This window comes from Pinus tabuliformis, chromosome 3_2 (genome assembly GCF_031772625.1).
Source record: "Pinus tabuliformis cultivar Carrire ecotype Pingquan chromosome 3_2, CPIR1, whole genome shotgun sequence".
NCBI classification, from domain to species: Eukaryota; Viridiplantae; Streptophyta; class Pinopsida; order Pinales; family Pinaceae; genus Pinus; species Pinus tabuliformis.
In genome coordinates this window covers 481,000,455-481,022,332 of record NC_142302.1, presented here as the reverse complement: position 1 = coordinate 481,022,332, position 21,878 = coordinate 481,000,455, and the positions used below count along the sequence as shown (strand labels likewise).

The 21,878-nt window shown below is 39.0% G+C and overlaps 1 protein-coding gene across 1 annotated transcript in view; it reads left to right on the top strand.

Moving 5' to 3' along the window:
- Positions 1-21,878, top strand: part of LOC149181383 (citrate synthase, mitochondrial-like) — a 108,727-nt gene that overhangs the window by 38,807 nt on the left and 48,042 nt on the right. Inside the window, exon 5 of the mRNA XM_089414179.1 lies at positions 4,468-4,554. Coding sequence (XP_089270305.1) covers positions 4,468-4,554 — 87 coding nt within the window. The remainder of the gene's footprint in view (positions 1-4,467; positions 4,555-21,878) is intronic.

The following is a 21,878-nucleotide window of genomic DNA, read 5'->3' as shown; positions in this document are numbered from 1 at the left end:
GAGATACTATGGCCTGATATCTGTCTGGTTGTCTTCGCTCCCTTTTACTATTCCTGGGGGCACCAATGAAATCTTCTGCATCCCGTAGAATCTGTCAGAGTTCCCGCTCGTTCTTTCTCTAGTAGTAGGCACATATGTTGGCTCTTCGTCTTCCTGTGATTCCTCCTGTTTTGTAGGAGAAATTCTGGTACTGGCTTCTGCTGGTTGAAGTGGTTTGACCAACAGTTCATCTTTTGACTACTCCTTGGAAGGCATTTCTCGAGATTTTCTGAAGGTCCTATCCTCCATGAACTTCACATCTCGTCGAACTATGACCTTCCTGCTCCCTGGAAGATAGATTCTCTATGCCTTAGCATTCTCGCTATATCCCACAAGATATCCTTTCTCTACAGTTTGATCTAACTTCTTCCTCTTCTCCTCGGGTTTACAACAATATGCTAAACTCCTAGATATCCTGAAATGACTAACTTTAGGGTTCTTCCTAGTGAAGATGTGCCTTGGAGTAATCTTGCCCAATGCTCTATGAGGAGTTCTATTCTGGACATAGACTGTCGTGCTGCATGCTTTTGCCCACAGGAATTTTGGCATATCCTAACCATACATCATTGCCCTAGTTGCTTCCACAATAGCCTTGTTCTTCCTTTCCACTACTCCATTCTGCTCCAGATTGTAGGGAGTTGTCCACTCTCTTCTAATGTCCTCCCTAATGCAAAAATCGGTGAAGTCCTTGTCAACATACTCTCCACCATTGTCTAAGCGCAACACTTTTATTTTCTTTCTTGTCAGATTCTCCACTAGAGCCTTGAACTCTTTAAATCGACAAAAAACCTCATCCTTGGTTTTCAAAAAATAAATCCAAGTCCTTGTCAACATACTCTCCACCATTGTCTAAGCGCAACACTTTTATTTTCTTTCCTGTCAAATTCTCCACTAGAGCCTTGAACTCTTTAAATCGACAGAAAACCTCATCCTTGGTTTTCAAAAAATAAATCCAAGTCTTCCTGGAATGGTAATCAATGAAGGTGACGAAGTATTCGGCACCACTTAGAGCTTTTGTGGACATCAGTCCGCAGATATCTGAGTGTATCAATCGTAGTACACTCTTGGCCCTATTGCTACTTCTAGGAAACGTTGATTTGGCATATTTGCCTAGAGCACACCCTCTGCATACATCATCTCGTTCAGTACTAAGATCTGGAACTCCTGTTACAGTTTTCTTGAGAATTCTTAGAGCCCCATGGTGCAAATGTCCCATCCTTTTGTGCCATAGTTCATTCAAATCCTTGTCTCCATTATTGCCTATCAGTGCCATTGGTGATTCTAGCTGCAACCTTTATAACCTGTTACTTCTGATTCTGATTTGTACCTTCTTTTTCCAACTCGGGTGTTTGACATATACTTTCTCCTTAATGAAGAAAACATCATAGCCCTTGCTTTGAAGTTGAGATACGGAAAGTAAGTTCATCCCCAATCCCGGCACATGCAGCACATTAGTAGCTCAGAATCACTCTCCTATTTTTGTTTGAAAAATTATAGTACCCTTCCCTACTGGAGTACACTTTGACTTATTCCCCATGTTGATCTGAAAATTCGTTCTTTCCTCCTGATAATCTGAGAAACGTTCCCGAATCCCTATCATATGCCAGGAGGCTCCTTTGTCCATATACCATACCCTTGATGATGTAGAGCTTGCTACGCAAACAACTTCTTCTTCCAATCTGGAAGCCAACATAGAGAAATCAAAATTTCTATCTCTTGTGCATTCTTCTGAAAATCTGCACGAGTCTCCTGACGTGGATGCCTTTGCATCATGCCCTTGACCCATAATTGATTTTCCCTTCTTGTCTCCGAATCTTTGCTCTGATACCATGTGAAAATTTCTAAACAAAAATTCTATTACTGCAACAACTGATTTATTTTACCTACTTATTTCTCAATAAGTTATTTATGAAATCCCTTCAATAAATATTAAAATAAATTCTACTGCAAATATCACACCATTATACAGAAACAAATATATGCACAAGAATCAAACACATCAACACAGTTATTTTTGGACAATTGTCCCCGGAAAAACCCAATGCGGGAAAACCGGTGCAATAGAGGAGGGTTTTATTAATCTTCAACAACGATCGCTTTTACAGAAATTTTTTTGCATAGACGCTAGGAGAAAACACACTTCTCTCCGAGACTTTCTGACACCCTGGAGGACTTCCTTTCCTTACTGCGTCATCCTGTGTGGCTCTGCGCTGCTCTGTCCTACACTGCATCATCCAGTGTGTCTCTATGTTCTGTGTCTCCCTCTGCGTTGTCTCTCAGAGTCCTTGCGTCACCTTTGCTGAGCTCCCTGACTACTGCTAATCACCCCCTCTTCCTTCACCCTACAACTCTCCCTCTGAAATCGTTTTCACTCTCTCTGAAAATCGATTTTCCTTGGGATACTGAGTATCTGCTGGTGTGTCTCCAAATGACTCTCAAGTCTTCTCTTATACTTTTCCTGTTGATGAATCAACGACCGAGATTAAGTCCCTAATCAACGACTAAGATTAAAATAGACTTGATCCTCACCTCTTAGAAGCTTCTCTTCCTTATCTTTATTAATACCCATTAATAATTAATATTGAGTAAAATAAGTCATTTGTCACCCCCACACCAAGTCATCCCTTATTTGATCAAGTTGGTGTACATGAGGGTAATTCAACCTCCAGAAAAGAGTATATATACAAGCAATTCGATTCATTTGGAGGACACATGTTTACAAGTTCTATATCCAAGAAGAGATGGCATTTGATGATTGGAAATTTGTAAGAGATAGAAGTGGACCTCTCAAATCATGGGGAAAATGTGGGTGTCATATAAGCATTGAGTTTAGTGCTTCCATAGCTCAATTCAAAATAAAAAAGTCATAGAAGTTTATGTAATTGTCCTTGCTAAAGTAATTAAATAAATTTAGGATCTCAAAAATAAAATGTTCCATGCATATATTGATGATTACAGTAACATGACGTGATTAGTAATAGAATAGTAACTATGATAAGAAAAAAATGTAGTGCAATTAGGTGATAATATGAATAGTCATATGAACTAATATTGAAGTATTGTTTAGCGGTTGTAGCTTTTTGCTTTATATAATAATATTGTAAGAGATATCATTTTCAGGATTATTTGCATGAGCAAGTCATAAATGTATGACCCATATCCATGAATATTAGTCACAATTGACCAATTTCTCATGATTTTGAATGGTCCACTTAGCATTCATTGCATTAGGCGATGCTCACAGGGGTGAAGAAGTGGGATTGGAATTAGTGAATAATTGCATAATGTCGATCATCATCCTCTTTGAGGCTTGCACGCGATAACTGAGACTTCTTGGGAGGTCACCCATCCCAAGACTTATCTAGGTCAAGCATACTTAGCTGTGGAGTTTTCCCTGCAATCAAGCCCACTTAGCTTGCTTCCATGTTTGCTAAACCTTAGCAAGTATCGAACCTTATGAACAGTGAACTATTCAGTTAGAGCTCTATTGACTCTTTTATTTAAACATTGGGTGGTTGCTGCAATCCAACATATGAGATGTCATTTTTGTGATTATGTGCCTAAGTAATTAACTAATGTTTAAATGATATTGTAGTTAACCATGCTTTATAATAATATTGTAGTTATCAATTTTTATTAATAAATTATATTGTATAGAAAATGTATTATTGACTAAATCATTTTTAGTAGTAGTAGGTTTTTGATACATTTATTCAAACACTCCAAATGATATATGTCAACATACACATGCATTGTGATTTTATTCTTCTCCTGTATGCAATACATAATAAATTGAAGTAATTAAGTTCTATCTTTTTCATGATCTGTATATATTATCTTTATATATCCATAGATTTTTCTTGTACACATTCTCCTTGTGTATAAAACTATGGTGTTTTTTATAAACTGGAAAATAAATCAATGTAGTAATATCTTACTGAGTTAGCATATAAATCTTGTTCAGAATAAAGAATTTGACGTTTTAATCTCTGGTGCGATCGAGTGAAAATTTATTCTAAAGTAATGGTTATTCATAGTGATTTTGTTGGGAGCCTAGCTCAATTTATAATAAAAGCATTTTCGACTATTGTTTTAAATTGTGTACATGATTTGTATATATTATCTTTAATAAGTCCATAGATTTTTTTGGTTCATATTCTCTTTACATATATAACCATGGTCTTTTTTATAGTCTAGAAAATAAATAAATGTGGTACTATTAGACTTTAGTTAGTATATAAATCTTGTTTAGAATAATGAATTCGATGTTTTTATCTCTTGTGCAATTGAGTGAAAATTTATTCTCAAGCAATGGGTATTCATAGTGATTGAAAACCTAGCTCAAATTATAATTATAAAGTTTTTAACTATTTTGCTTAAATATTTGTAATTTTGTGTTTATGCTCTTTGAGATGGATGGTTATCTAGGTTGGAAGTCCACTTTCGGACCCATATCTCGCATTTGCAGCTGGTATGAATGGCTTAGCAGGTCCTCTCCATGGTTTAGCAAACCAGGTATTGTAAAGTTGCTTGTTTTTCAGGGCAATATTTTTTAAATAAGCCATTGATGTCCATATTAATGGATTAAACAAGAAAGTATTTGTAAACTCTATTTATGTTTAAGTGTGTTCGGTTTGTTAGTTTTAATTTTATATAACCATCTTATCAAGTCATTTATATTTTGTATTTACCTTTTCTTGCGTCAATGTTGATATCTTAATTAATTTGTCAGCACAATTGATTTTATTATGTTTTTTAACTATATTCCTTAAAATAAAATACCCTCAAACTTCCGCTTAAGATGGATTTGGTTATGCTCACCATATATTAGTTGGGTTGTGTTAACTTTAAATTTTTTGTAAGCATATTCAGTCTTAGAATTGAGCATGTTTGTGAGTACATTTTCTGGTTTTACTGTTAGATTAGGTCAAGTTCTATTTTTAGAGTCATATGAGGGACATGATTTAATAAATTTGATGGTCGTTGCACAGAGCTTTCATAAATAAAAGACAAATTTTGAAATATCTGTTAGGATAATATACATGTGTAAAAGATATGATGCATAATGATACTTTTGAACCTAATTTTTCTTTATATAGTGCTTGAAGAGATGGGGTACAAATGAATGGTTGTGACCTTTATGGTTTAATCTATATAATTGGGTTTATTTATTTATTTTATATTATTTAATAATAGGTATATTACATGCCACCTCTCCTTGAATGCTTTGTCCTTGTAGCACTGGACGAAATCCAATGAAAATATCTTTGGAATTGTAGGTGAATCTATCCTGTTTAGGTTGATCTTCTCTGGAACTGTTTTTTTACGAGGAATGGATGGAAGTTCTTGGATTGTGTTATAGGACAATTGAGATTTTGACATCAAGTTGCTTTTAAATTGAGATTCTTTGCAGTGTAGGTGGAAGATTATCTTTGCTTTTAATGATGCTGATAATTTGATTGGTTGATATGATGACTCCTGTGATTGGGATGTCTATATGGCAATCTTGTAACCTAATTCTTCTTGATCTTGAGTTTAGTGTTATCCTGATTTTTGGTTTAGGTTTTATATCTTTATCATAAACCTTTGTCATTTTGTCAATCTTTGATATTCCATCAATGACGACACTTGGACTTTTATATCTTGGATTCAAATTGTTGAGGATTCATAGTATGTGCACCAATGTTTGAAAATTTCCCTTATTCAACGGGATCTATTGTTGTTTCTTTGTCAACAACTTGTACTTCCATTTTTTCTTTTCCATCTTTTCAACCTTTTTTTGTTTAACTTATGAGAAAGCTACAATTATACACTTCTAAATGAAATTTTTCATCAAATTTTCCTTTCAAAACCATGTGAAAATTTTGGAATGTTTTCCTTTGATCTTGTTGAATTCTTGACAAGATGTTACATAGAGGCACCACACAATATAGACAAAGTGTAGGATATCCATAAGGACGAATATATTTAAAAGATATGATGAATGATGATACAATTTAACATAATTAGGTTTTTATATGTTGCTTGAAGAGATGGTCATGACCTTTAGGGTTTGATCTATGTAACCAATTTTGTTTCTTTTTATATGATATAATATTAGGTATGTTACAAACCATAGTCGATGTTTAGTTCAAATTTCAGTTCTGCTTTTAGCAAGGCTCCTGTTACCCACCACCAGTGGGTGACCCCTATAGGAGAAATTTTCTACCAGGTTTGTCTTCAGCCGACAACCAACAACCCCTTGCCAGCCACCTAATAGCTTTGATGTGCTACTTTTCTCCACCACCTGAGCTAGCTATTGTGTACCTTCGCTCATTTGTCATGATCGCATGTTTGAAGGTGGGCCATCCAATCTCAAAGGTATGATTTTTCATTATGTAATTAGGTATTTATGCTTGTTTTTCTTAGGCACACTTGGGCATGGATTGGTGGGTGACTTGGAAGAAGGAAGGGCTTTGATTGTACTCTTGTTCCCTTACCTCAACTGGGGGGTTAATCCTGAATCCTAGTCTCGTGGGATCTCCTTTATTGGCTATTAGCTTTAGGAATGACACTACATGGGAAATCTTGATTTTTGGTGGCATGGTCCCGCTTCTCGATACCATATATCTCACTTCCCTCCACTCGTTACAAGCCCTTTCCACATTTTCCCTAATTGGATCCACATTTGTCCATTGAATCCACAAGGTGTTATCCTCCCCTTCCCCTTGTCCACACCTTGGGTCAAGCCTAGAATGATGCCCCAGAGGTTGATGTAGCTAAAAAAAAGATAAGAGCATAATATGGCCACATAGAAAAGGAAATGTACTTCAAAAGGCAAACAATGGTCGAGACAATAAATTTTAGCGCGTGGGAAAAAACCAAACATGAGCTCTACCCCCTATTATTATGGTCATCACCCTAGTTCCTATGGCCCCTATGAGTGCCCCTTGCATCATTAAGGAACCCATGATTGTCCCAACCCGTGGTGGGCGATAAACTGCCCCACTGTAAGGGGTAATTGTTGAGAAATCTAGGGCAGCTAGATTAGGTGATTTCTCTTACTTTGATAACTGCTTGTGATGTTTTTTTACTTAACTTAATTAACTTCTCTCTTGATTATATTTAGTGTCCTTATCATCAAACAACTATCAAGAACAATGAGAGAAGAGGACACAATATGTAGGCGATCAGCCAGGGCCAAAACCTCTCCTCTTGAGAGGAAAACCCACAAGAATTCTTCTCTTCTTATAGAATCTTCAAATGACGAATTCCAAGACCTAAGACCCTTAACAAAGACCCCTCCAAGACCAAGTCAAACCTTTCCTCCTTGATGAGTTTTCCTTCCAGCAACTTCGACCTCAACAACTTCTGCAATTTCGAACCCCCAGCAGATTCTTTTGCAACTTCGACCTCCAGTAGTTTCTTTTGCAGAAACCCTAGGTGACACATGTGAGAGAATGATAGTGATTTTGTCCTTCTTTCTCCTTCGCTTGAGATGAATCCTTCTCCTTATCAACTTGGCTTGCAAGGGAGACTTCCTTTGACCCAAAACTCGACTCTCTTGGAGTGACTGCAATTCGGTACTTCGCAGGTGTGAGAAAGGTGGCTCAAAAGCAGTCCCAAAAACTCGATATATTTTGCTAACTTTCACCTCTTCTTCCTCGCTCCTTCTAGGTCTCTTTCTTATCTTGATCAAACTTCTTTGTTGCTAGATGAGTGTGTCCTTGAATGAGGCTGAGTGCTCCTATATATATAGGCTTCCTTGAGTCCTCAATAAGGTTGAATTGTCCTTCTAGATAGGCCGACTTGCTCTTTTGAAGGATGACTTGTTGCTTGCACCATGAGAAGGTCTTGGAGGGTCTTTGACTCTAGTTTGACTCAAAAAAAAATTTCTTTACAATATGTAACATGCACAAATGGGTGTTCAATACATGACAATGTCTCAGATGACCTAGAAGCACTCAATGGGTGCTTGACCTAAAAATAAATTTCCCTTGAGCATGAAATCCATGCCTCGAGAACAACAATATTAAATTTATTTTTTTCTTTACATTAAATACATGAAATCATGATTACATATCTCATTCTGATGACTGAACCTAGTTACATATTTCAATAGTAATCACTGTTATATCTTACACATCAAATGAAGAAAAATCAATAAAAGGTAAAAGGAAATTGAAGAAGGGTGGAAAAATAAAGGTTGAGGTAACTCATGTACCACAATTGCTCCCTCCTACATTCATATACCCAGTCTATGGGCTTTCCTCATCATAAGTACGCTTGTACCATGGCATGTGGCTTGGAGCCTTCCCTTTGTCCTCACTCCATTCCATCATTATTTCACATGACACCTGCCACTTGAAGGGTTTAACTTGTGTTGAGAAATCTAGGGTAGAATAGTAGTTAGGGTTCTTTGACTTCTCTTTAACTTTGACACTTTCTTGTGATATTAAATTAGTGCATCATTATTATTATAATGATCAATTAATCATCAAGGCAAATGCCAAAAAAAGGATCACAATGCAAACAAAGAACACCAGAAATAGGCTCCAAGCCAGGGTAAAAGCCACAAGGGGAAAACCTTGAAACTACTCCTTATAGAATCAATTCAATGAAGACCTCCAAGACCTTGACCCAAGACCAACCACCAAAAGATAAGCCAACCACCCACCAATCAGTTCTCTGCAATTCTGGTCCTGAGGAAACCCTAGTTTCCTCCAAGAAACTCACACGTGTGACCTTGTAGAGATGCCAAAACATAAATTTTGCTCCTCCTTTTCTTCGCTGCTTCTTTCTAGTTATTTCGTTCCTCTTTCTTGTTCTAGATCAGATCAGAAACTTGTTGCTTGATGTGTCTCTAAATGAGGTCGAACTCCTCCTTTTATAGGCTTCTTGAGGGTTAGATTAGGCCTCTTCTAGGTCGACTTGTAGGGTTGGCTGACTCATCTTTTGGTGGGCTTCTAGACTCATCTTTACAAAATATAATTTTTCTTTTCTTGTTTCTTGAGCCACAAGTGGCCTATTACATCATGACTTTGACCTTTTGACATGACTCAACAAATCCTAAAGCACACAATGGGTGCTTGACCTACAATGGGCAAGAAACATAAATAATTTTCTTTTTACAAAAGTATTTTTTCTCTCTTTTTCCTTTTGACAAATACAACAATAATCAAGTCATGACTCATATACAATTATGAAGACTGACACTAGTTACATTTCAACACTCCCTCTTAACTAGGGAGGTATTCATAATTGACTAATGGTACAAGGACAATGCTTTCATTGAATTATTCTCATAAGAAGAGTCAGATTGGTAAGCCATCTTGAGCATCAACATTATGATCAATATACAACCAGCATTGTCAACATAGCAAGGCCTTGACTAACAAGCTCTATCTCTCAACAGACCAGAGCACAATGCTAGGAGGCTTTATGTGGGACACCACACTACCTCTTAAGGCACATATCCCATCCGAATGTTTACAAGTTATGTCCTTCTAGGACTATTCTTTTCTTGGATTCCTAATCCTCAAAGAATATCGGTCCTCTTCGACCACTCTTGTCTTGGATACCTTGTCAGATCCTCAAAGAGTGTCGGTCACTAGACTACTTCCGATCTTGGATTCTGAATCCTCAAGCAGTTCAGTCTCAGATGCTTACCCAATCCTCCATACCACATTCTCTCCTCATGGCCTTCACTAAGACTTACGACTGTTAATCTTGGTCTAGTGCATGACACATGAAGCAGAGAACTATATTTGTCACTCCCCCTCAACTAGGTAGGAGCTCCCTCTCAACTAGGGAGAAGTGTCCATCATCAACTACGTGATCTCCATGATCAAGATATTGGCTCTTAGGACTCTATTATCACACGTGCGAGCTTTGACCTTTCGGTACATCATCACTTTCCATGTCATCAACCTTCACCAGTTGCATCTTCACAAACCAATCATCATAGAGCTTCGAACATGGCTCTCTCTGAACATCAGGAATGTGATCTTCCAGGACATGATCATTGAACCATCTGCAATTTGCTACCATATTTTTCAACGTGGTGTACTTTAACTTCTTGGAACAAATGCCCAAGGCATCAACCCAATTCATATAGTTGAGTCATCAACATATCATGTCTATCACATATTCTTCCTAAGACAAATCTTCTTCATGTAGCAAGATCATGCAAAATTATCAGAATATCATGTCGTTGTCTTCATCAACATCATGGTTCTTCCTTTAATCATCATCATTAGTCTTTAGCGGAACATAAACTTCATCGGATTCCATACCTCAACCAGTCATGTAGCCTTTTCCAAATTGTTCCTCATCTCTAAGATGAGATCTATCATGCTACAACTGAACCAACAAGCTTCTAAGAAGCCTGCTCTAAAACATAGAGAGTAGACAATAACAGTGATACCATCATGGTCATTCTTCCCAAGATGAAGAAATCACTCCATGACATCACTAAGGAGGATCTTAAATGAACCTTTCACATCATTATTTGGCTTGCAACATAATTTCAGTACCTGCTAGATGACTGCCAAAACATATAAATGAAATCTTCAAATGCTACATGCTACAAACCATGATTCCATGCATTCTGCCAATGCAATTACATGCCCTACTACTGTACAAATATCATCAAGATGGAGTAGCTTCAAAAGAAGAGATCCCTAGGATCTTCTTCCTTCGACTTCTTCTTCTCAGATTCTTTGACTTCTTCGGCTGCATGTGCTTCATCTTTCCTTTTTGTACCTTTATTTTGATTAAATTCCTTTGAGAGTTTTGGGCAATCCCTTCTGAAGTGACCAAGCTCATTACATTCAAAGCATCTTATATTTGACATATCATTCTTCTTCTACGAATGACGAGACCTTCCAAATTTTCCTTTACTCAATGTCTTCATCCTTGCTGCATATGCTTGAGATTTTCCAAGAGGATCAGTTTCCTCCTTGGCCTTCAATTGAGATTCTTCCATTACACATTGAGACCAAAGTTCATCGAAGTTGGAAGTCTCCTTTCTCGAATATATGCTAGTCACAAACGAATTCCACTCTGGAGGCAGAGCATTGAGAACACAGGTTGTCATTTCTGAATCAGAAATTGTCTCACCAAGGGCATGCAACTGATCTCTTAATTGAGACATCTTCACAAGATGGGTTGCAATGTCTTCTTCAAATGGTATCCTTATCTTGTACAATCTGCTCCTCAAGGAAGCCCCAAGGGTTAGCTCAATTGGTCGAGTCTTTGTTGTTAAGTACCTCGTTGATCGGGAAGTCATAGGGTCAATTCTCCTTGACGCCCTTGGGGTTAGGCCCTTCTAGTCTGGCCGATGAGCTTTAAAAGATCCTCTTCGGGGTTGATTTGCCCAGATTTTCCTATGGGAAAAAAATTTTGCTCCTCAAGGCAATTTTCTAACCTGAGGTGCTCACTAAGTACAACTTGTTCAATTTGTCATAGATGTCCTTGGCCTTGTTCAACTCTGCCACAAATGGTATTAGATGATCTTTGATTGATTCAATCAAGATCCTTTGAGCTCTTATCTCATTCTTGAAATACTTGTTCCATTCATTGGCATCCTTCTTATTTGGTTCTGTAACATTGCCTTTTACATAGTCTATGACATCATTCTCAAGGAGAATAAGGTCAATCCTCTTCTTCCACCCTTGGTAGTTAGAGGTTCCATCGAGCTTGTTGCTCTCCTTGCAGAACGAAGACATATTGGATGCTTGAGACAAAAATGAAAGATCAATACTTACTTGAGATAAGGTTGCCTTTAGACTGCTTCATCTTCAAATTGCTTTAGGGTGTGGTTGCTCTACTACTTATAAATTTGTGATGCACAAGTCCCAAAGAATTGACTGCTATAGATGTAATGATATCCCTTTCCCAAGATGTGACAATTCTTTAAAGTCTTTTATTATCAGGATGTTGGCAAACTTTGAAGACTTCAATGATAGGCTGTCACCAACAAAACTTTTCTTGCACTGATTCCAAGGAGATATCCTTGTTGACACTTTCAATGACAAGAGAGAAGGTTCCAAGGTCGACTCATTGTTATTTAGGCTCGCACTGTGTATATATATGCCACGAATAGTGGTTGTCAATCTCGTCCATGTAGAACACAACTTCGTGGATCCTATACCACAAGTTCTTGTCTTCTATGTCACTCCACAGGTCTGCGAATTATGTCTTGAACAAGGTGATTGTAGCTTGATGATTACCCTTCCAAGATAGGCCTAATGTGCCTCCAATCAATTCGATCTAGGTCTCTTTCATGCACAGAATTAAAGTAGGAATCTTGGTTCCTTTTGCTTGGTGGCTAAGGCTTCAATTCAAGTCCTTTGAAATGCACTTATGCTCAAAATAAGAGCGGGTCTCAACTCCTTGCTTTCAAGATGACTATAGCCTTCCAATTAGGCCTACAACTCGGATTTTTCTTGAGTCTATTGCTTGCAAGATGACTAGGCCTAATGCCTCTTCAGTCAATTCGGACTTGAGTTCCTTTTATATACAAGTATATAGAATAGGTCTCGATCCTTTTTCAACAAGGCTTATGCTCAGAATGACCCTTCCAACGAAGCCTATAATTCCCTTAACAAACTCAGTCTTGAACCTTTTGGGACAAACTGGAGGAAGGTAGACACCAACAGAGCATAGCAAGTTGATGCCACTCTCTATAGACAACTTATAGGGTCGTTGATGTTATCTCGTTAACACACGACCAAACCTTTGCTATGCAGTGAACCAATTAAGTTAGTTCATGTTAGAGCCTCCTAGAGTACACTGGGTTGCTGCTAAACATATTCTTAGATACCTCAGAGGCATGGTGGATTATGGGTTGATGTATAGACAGGTTGATGGAGTGAAGCTCTAAGGCTTCACAAATGCAGATTGGGCAGGGGTTCCTTAGACAGGAAGAGTACTTCAATTTGTGTGTTCAGTGTTGGGTCAACAACTATTTCTTGGTTCAACTGGAAGCAAAGATCAGTGGCACTAAGCTCAGCAAATGCTGAATACATGTTTGCCAGCATGGCAGCTTGTGAGGCCATCTGTGATAATCCAAGTTGCATTAAGCTCTCTAACAATCTAGTGTTTCATGGTTGTTCCAAGCACATTAAGATCAAGTACCATCATATCAGAGGTTGTGTTCAGAGGGGCAAGATTAGACTTCAGTAAATTCCTACAACATAGCAGACAACAAATATATCGACTAAGGCTTTACCTAGAGGGAGCTTTGTCAATTTCAAGGACAAACTGGGTGTAGTTCAGAACACCTTCCACTCTAAGAGGGAGTGTTAAATGAAGTTAGAGGAGGAAGGGTTTTGTCAGATTTAACAAGTGCACTAAATTTGGCGAAGGGACCCACAAGTGGGGCCAAGGCGGAAAATTTACTTTTTCTTTTGTTTTTTGAGCTAGGAAAATTTAAGTTTTCCTACCCACAAGTGGGGACAAGGCACATAAATTACTTTTTCTTTTGTTTTTGACGTAGGAAAATTTAAGTTTTCCCATAGTAAAAATTAGGTCGATCTCAACCGTCCAAGATATTTGATCTCAACCATTCGTGGCAGTGGTGGGCCCAAGTCGACTTCTAAGAAGGAAAAGGGCACAAAACTTGGTCATTATGAACTAAAACATCTTTGTGTTCAGCCCAGTGAAGAAGAGGAGAATTCACCTCAACGCCAGGGTTTTAGATCAATGAATTAGAGAGAGAAGAGTGGTTGATTCAGCGTTAGATCATTTCTAACAATTCATGGACTTCTTCAAAGGCTGAAATCAGTGAGTAGAGGAGGTCGTACAGGGTGTACGAGTTCGTATAGGGGTGCAAAAGTGAGGTCGAGTTTGTGAGTAGGGCACAAACCAGTGTGCAGAGGGTTTGCAGAGGCAAAGGGAAGTTTTTCCCCCAAGGTTGTAATCTCTTTTTGAATGTTTGTTGAGCTAGATAATATAGAAACACCAAGATTGCAAGTTTTCCCCAATTGGTGTTCCCTTGGTAAATTTATGTGTATTGTTCACTTGTGTGTTTGTCTTCACTTGTTCCTTATTTCCACTGCATGATAGTTAGGAAACTCAACATATTTGTGAATTCAAGTTAAAGTTCATTTTCAACTTTTTACTTAGTAAAAATTTGCAAATTAGCTAGTGGGGTTTTATAAAACTAACAATTTTTATGTCAGTTTGTGACCTAGTAGTCTTGATGAACATTTAAAGAAAACTTTTAGGGCTTTCATTGTAAAATAAGAGTAATTTGACTTGGTTACCTTCATATAAATAGAGGGGAGTCAAACTCTCTTGGATGATTGTCACACGCACTCATCATTTTGTTGATTTCTGGTAGCATTAGATGTTCTCTAAGTCTCAAAATTTGCAAGGAGGCTTAGACACATGCATTCTCCAATACCTAGAAATTGTTTTGGGAAATTCCACCCCAAGACAGCTTTATTAAAATAATTAATTATTTTTAATGGGACCCTAAGTCTAAACTTGGGAAATTAAAATAATTAAAGTGTATTAAACTAAATGTGGGTGAAACTTCTAGAAGAAGACGAGGATCAAGCCAAAATGATCTAAGCCCCATTGATTAGAAGTTAATTTGGGTCGTTGGTTGTCCAACAGAAAGATATAAGAAGAGGCTTGAGGGGCACTTGGAGAACACATCGAGTAAAGATCAGAAGATCGAATTTTTTAAGAAGAGCAGCTATCGAAGAGAAATTCGAAGTGATCTTTTGCAGTGAGGGGCAGGGATAGTTTCAATTGGAGATTTCTTGGATATTTCTCTTGATCCGGGAATACTCAGCAGAGGAGTCAGAGAGAGATCCGAGAGACGCAATGCAGAGCCAAAAGAGGTTGACGCAAGGCCACACAAAGGCAGCGTAGGTTGACGCAAAGTCAACGCAGAGCCTTGAGGAGGTCCACAAATTTGCTGGAGGAATCAATTTCAGAGCCCAGAAGTCGGGGTGTGAGATCGAGAGGTGAAAATTGAAGTTCCTGGGCAGCAAATCGATTAGCAGAAGGGATGACATAGACCCTAGAGGCTGTGACGCTGGGTTGACGCAGAGGCAGCCAGGGGATTTCATTCAGTCGCTGGATCAGTGAGATCTCTAGTGATAGTGTGAGGTAGTCTCACTTATCTCTTTGTCAGTGATATTCTCTGTACTGGATAGCCAGGTGGGCCTCCAGAGATTGTATTCAGAAATTACTATTGCATAAATAAATCCCTCAAATGTTGCACTGGTTTTCCAACACTAGGTTTTTCCGGGGACATTTGTCCAAAAATAACTGTGTAGATGTGTTGTGTATTTCTTTCTTGTTCAGTTTCTTGTTTCCGCATTTTATTTAAATGGTGCAGGTTGCATTGTATTAGTTTCGGTGTTTATTGTCGAAAACAATAAATAATTTTGTTTAGTAATTAACAAATAGAAGAAACATAATTAGTTGTTGCAGTAGAAATTTGGGCATCCGAATTTTCACATGGTATTGGAGCTGCAGGTGAAATAAGAGAGCAGTGCCGAAATAGCCCAGTGTTAAAGGGAGTTCGAAATTTTTGCAGAGGAAGCAATTCGAATCCCTAGAAGGATTGTGCAGTTCAACCCAGGAGGGCAAGATTTTCGTGGTAAATCTCTCTCTGAGTCAGTTGACAGAGGTAGGATTTCCAGATCGAAATTTGTCAGTGGCAGAGGGAGCAGCGCATCAGAAGCTTCAGTGAAGAGGGTTTTGTGGTGTGACACAGTATTTTGCAGGCAGTTGCCGGGCAGAACGATGTCATAGGGAAGAAGAGACACTTGAGGGAATTTCTTCCTTGGAGAATTCCTAGCCAAGGAATTCGAATTCTCATTTGCTGAGCAGCAACAGGAGAGAGGAGGTCATTCAACTTTTTCGATTGGCAGAGATGGAAGCCAGTGGATTGAGAGATCAGGATTGGTTGGATGGTGCATCCAACTATGTGATTTGGAAGGCAAGGATGTCGTGCCTTCTAAATGAGCATTTTCTCAAGATCTACGTCGACAATGTGGTAGCTGAGCCCGCAGATCTAGATCCACTCAAGAAGTACAAGGGAGAAATGGTGAAGACTACGAGAATGATTCTAGACAGAGTGAAGGATCATATAGTCTATCACATTGTTGGCAGAGACACTGCCAAGGAGATGTGGGATGCTTTGTTGATGCTATATTAGGGATCTTCCGAGCAGTGGAAGATGTACTTGGAGCAGAAGATGAGATCTATATAGATGCAGAAGGGGGAACACATTGATTCGTTCCTTACTAAGCTTCAGGAGACCCGAGACGAGCTGGCAGCTGTGGGGTCAACACCTCAAGGTTTTGAGATGGTAAGATTGGCCTTGAATTCAGTTTCTGAGGAATGGCAATTTTTTGTCTAGAGCATCCTGGGCAGGGCGACTTTGCCAGACTGTAATGGAATGTGGGCAACTTTTAAGCAAGAGGAGCTGAGGAGAGACTTGGTCAAGTGTAAACTTGACGGAAGCAGCAATAGTGGGTCGAAGCCCAAGGAGGAGGAAGAGAATGCAACTCACGCATCCAAGGGGTAGCGGAAGAAGAAGAAAGGTGTTTTGAAGATCGAATGCTTCAGGTGTGGTGAATTCGGTCACTACACAACACAGTGTCCTCTCAGGAAGAAGGACAAAGATGAGAAGCATGATTTGAAGGTTGCAGTTGCGAAGATCGAGGAGGAGGAGTTCACCATGACAACCCAAACATCTACAGGAGGGAGGTGGGGAGATTTAGAGTTTTAGTTCGAAAGGACTGCAGTTGGGAAGGATCCTTGAGGAGCCCACCTCTCAGATTAATTCCTTGCTACAGGAGCCCAGATTAGAAGTAGCAGGATGGACCGGGTCAGTCGATGCACAGGAGTGTCAGAGTGACAAGTGCGGTGGCTAGGAGCGCCAGAGACTGAGCAGCACAAAGCAGAGTTGGCAACAGTGTAGTTGGCACAGAGCAGAGGTCAGTAGCAACGCAGAGGCTTCAGAGGGTCAACATAAAGACTAGCAGCAACCAAAACTCCAACAATGAGATGCATCATACTGAACACCAGTTCAGTAATTTGGGATGTTTTTTCGTTGTTGATGCAATAACAGCAGCAACTGGAGAAGGTTGTAGTGCAGATGTAGTGTTGGCAGTGGCAGTGCCAGTAGCAGCACGGATGCAGAATTGAGAGGGAGTTGCAGTACAGAAGCAGTGTTGACAGTGGCAGTGTCAGCAGCAGTACAAATACAGAATTTGCTCCATATTTGGTGGATAGGATGTCAGACATCAGCGATGCAGAAGGAGATGTTATAGAACAAAGTGATGTTTCAGGAGGGTGCATTGCTAGAGCACATTCCTCACTAAGAAGGAGTGTTGATTTCTGGTAGCATCGGATGTGCTCCAATTCCCAGAAATAGTTTTGGGAAATTCCACCCGGAGACAGTTTTATTAAAATAATAAAAAAAATTTATGGGAACCTAAGTCTGAACTTAGGAAATTAAAATAATTAAAGGGTATTAATCTAACTGTGGGTGAAACTTCTAAAAGAAGACGAGGATCAAGCCAAAATGATCTAAGTCATTGATTAGAATTTAATTTGAGTCGTTGGTTGTCCAACAGAAAGATATAAGAAGAGGCTTGAGAGGCACTTGGAGAACACATCGAGTAAAGATCAAAAGATCGAATTTCTGAAGCAGAGCAACTGCCGAAGAGAAATTCGAAGCGATCTTTTGCAATCAGGGCAGGGATAGTTCTGGTTGGAGATTTCTCCTGATCCGGGAATACTCAGTAGAGGAGGCAGAGAGAAATCCAGGAGAGGCATCGCAGAGCCAGAAGAGGCTGACGCAGGGCCACGCAAAGGCAGCGTAGGCTGACGCAAAGGCAGCGCATAGCCTTCAAGAGGTCCGAAAATTTGCTGGAGGAATCGATTTCAGAGGCCAGAAGCCCGGGTGTGACACGGGGAGGTGAAAATCGAAGTTCCTGGACAACAAATCGATCAGCAGAAGGGGTGACACAGTCCATAGAGGTTGTGACGTTGTGCTGACACAGTGACAACGCAGAGGCGGCTAGGGGCCATTCATTCAGTGGCTGGATCAATCAAATCTCCAGTGATAGTGTGAGGTATTCTCACTTATCTCTCTGTCAATGATATTCTCTCTACTGGATAGCCAGGAGGGCATCCATAGATTGTATTCAGAAATTACTACTCCATAATAATAAAACCCTCAATTGTTGCACTGATTTTCCCACACCGGGTTTTTTCGGGGACATGTCCAAAAATAACTGTGTATATGTGTTGTGTATTTCTTTCTTGTTCAATTTCTTGTTTCCACATTTTATTTAAATGGTGAAGGCTGCAGTGTATTAGTTTCGGTGTTTACTGTAGGAAACAGTATATAATTTTGTTCAGTAATTAACAAATAGAAGAAACATAATCAGTTGCCGCAGTAGAAATTTGGGCATCCAAATTTTCACACATTTCTCTCTTGAATGAGTGGGCACTAGTGAATTCTTCTTTTCTCTTGGATGCAACAGCAAAGTAGAGTGAGAATTGTCATGGGAAGGATATGTTTTGCATGGATAGGATTTCTTTGGATGGATGAATTGATGCTTCCTTGAATGGTGTAAGTTTAATGCTATTATCTTTCATTTTGCATGAATTTTCAGAAATTAGGGTTTGTCATATGCCATATTAAGAACTACAATATCTTTGGTGAACTCTTATTTCTATGTATTTATGCAAAATTTGTCATCAACTATCCATCAAATAAACTAGTTTCTTGCATCCTTTAACCTTAAATCTCTGATACAAGAAAGTCGGTAGGGTTTCTAAGGTGAAGTGAAGTGTCTTGTACCCTCTCTATCCAAGGTACGTCTAGATTGAGTTTTAAAACATTGAGTACACATAGAACACCACTTTGGGAGATCACTCTCTAGTACATGGGTAGTCAATTTATGCCCTAGTGCATGATTGAGCCTCCTTAGTTAGTGCCCTGAGATATTGGGTCGGGCATCACTATTGGACCCCACTCATATATCAGAGATCTATAGCAATTGACACTCCCTTTTCCTCAAGAGTCAATAACCAATGAGCTTATTAATAAACCACCGCATACCATCAACCCAAACAATATGCCCACCTTCTCTATTATTGATAGGTTGGACCACTTGGACACCCAATAAAGACATCTTAATGACCAATTTCAGCAAATACAATAGACCATAAGTAGTTGGGATTAGAAGTTTTATGAGGAGTTTGATACGAAGTTGGATGAGAAATTGGACAAGTTGGTTGAGAAGTTGGCACCTATGCTAACTCAATGCATATTAGAAGAACTCGATAATTCTCAACACATTGAGCCATATTAGGAAGAAACTTCTAGTAGGACTATTTATTCGCCAACATCCCTCTTCGAGTCCTCACAACCACAAGCTAGTGGATAATAACATATGGCACCATTTTCCTAAGGTGGACTTCAACAAATTTGATGGTTTCGAGTCATCAAGATGCACATCCAAATGGAACATTACTTTACCCACCATGGCATTACTATTGACATGACAAAACATAGGGTGTTGGTCTTATATCTTGATCTATAACAATTGAAATGGTGGGAATGTCATAGAGAAGCCTATGTGAGTTATATCACATGGAGTTTGTTTGTTAAAGCTATCCATCAATGTTTCTAGAGAGATGCTTACTGTTTGTGTTGGCTTATGAAGTCACATCAAACAAACTTAGTTGCATACTTTATGGTAGACTTTGAGAAATTAGACATCCATATAAGAAATTCCTTTTATAAAGAATGTATCATTAGTGGTCTCAAGGTGGAGATCTAAGCACAACTCAAAATGCAGTGTATGTTACATGGTTGGAAGCATCTTTAGAGGATGTAAAAGCAAAGATAGTGAGTAGTGCATAAACTAATTCCCCAAGCATAACCCCTACACATCCCTTGAAAGTACAAAGGTTGTATCAAACACAAATGGAAAACCACCATAGATGTGGACTCTTTTTTAATTGTGATGAAAAATATGCTCTAGGTCCTAGGTGTAAAGAACATAAATTGTTCCAAATTAATATGACCACTTTGCCATAATAGAAGACATAACTATTGAAGTAACAATGGAGTTGCTTGTTGAAGACCCCAACACTCCTACTCAAGTAGTTAGTGAGCCTCGTTTTCCTCCAAAAGAACCCCTAATCTCCCTGTTGCCACATAAGCTCTCTCCTAGAGGGAAAAGTCCTATGGCCAAATGGAAAGCCAAGAGGCAACTCTAGACAAGCCACCCACAGTCACCTTAGTGGCCTCGCCCCACTCTTTAAACTATAGGAGAGGGATCTAAGTCAACATGGGAGTCCTTAAGTGCCAAGCTAACCTAGGTTATTAGGTAAAGAAGGTAGTTTCTAAGACTTTGGAAAATTGGCACCACTCATTCTCCAAGATAAAATGACATGAGATAAGATAGGATAATTTTATTAATGTTTGACCAATGACCCAAAAGTAGGTCAAAGAGACTACTGAGTACAATGATGTCATTACAAAGCAGGAGTACTAAAAGGAATCCTATAAAAGGAAAGATGCAAAAAATAAAGTAAGGGAAGGAGTACTAAAAGGACTCCTATAAAAGGCAAGATGTAGAAAATAAAGTAAGGTAGAGTAGAGAGTGAGATCTAAGCTGAGGAATGAACAATCCTCAACTCCAAGCCCAGAAACTCACTCTGGGGTGGAGATGTATAGGAGGAGAAGATGCAGGAACAAGAAGAACCAAAAGTAATGAGGTAGGTCTATCATGGAACAGATCCATCTCTCCTAACATCCAAAGCCCAATGAAGAAAGCATCATTATAGCATGATGCCCAAAAGGGAGAACTTGTGGGAAGCCTAAATTGTCCACTACGTTGTTGTTTGGAGGAGGTAATTCGTCACTATTGCCTAGGGTATTTTGTTTGTCTCCTAGGGGTATCTGATTTGGTCATGTTGCTGAAATCTTGTGGGGTGGGGACGGATCCCATAGGTCTGCATTGATCTAGAATCAAGAGATATGCAAATTTATATTTGTCGTTTAGTGCACCTTCTTGAGGGTAGCACCATGAAGAAAGAAGTGATCTGCTATGTACAGTTTGATCTAGTAGGAGGTTGAAGAATATGGGCTTGGATCTTGAGGATCTTATACATGTATAAGGCTAAGCATCTCTGGTAAGAATATTTCAAGAAGCCACCCAGTGTTGTTTGATTCCCCTTGAATAGGCAATGGAACCTCCTCCCCCTAATCTTATAGTAGATAGGGCAATGGAAAATGAAGTTCTCCTTAGTGTTGATGCACGGAGATGGCATTATTGGCAAATCCTATTTAATTGAATGATCTAGTGGTTTGTCTCTACACAAAGTCAAAATTGGCAACTAGGGCCAAACTTCACCCTGCACAGCTCATATGATGCAGTTGATATTTTTATTGGATTCCTCTCTCCGAGAGGTGTAGGATTGATCTAAAGATCATCTCATTCTGACATGTGCAAATGGAATTATGAATTTATTTTGTTTATGGACAAATTGTCAAGGTCAGCCAACAAAATAATGTAGGCTCTGAAGCCCAACAGTGACATCTATTCATCCTCAACGTTTGCATACAAATACAAGTTGCCTCCTCCTCATTTAGACACTTCACTCACTCACTCACATATCTCTCTCTCCTTCATTGATTGGATACGGATTTCTGAGGCAGCTCTCCACACGTGTGAAGAAACCCAGTTCTGTTCCTGCGTTGACTAAAGTTGTAGGAAGGGTTTTTTACCAGCGTTGACCAGCGACGTTGATTTGTTTCACTACAGTTTTGTGAGGGTTATCTCTGTTTGATCAGGCCACATTTC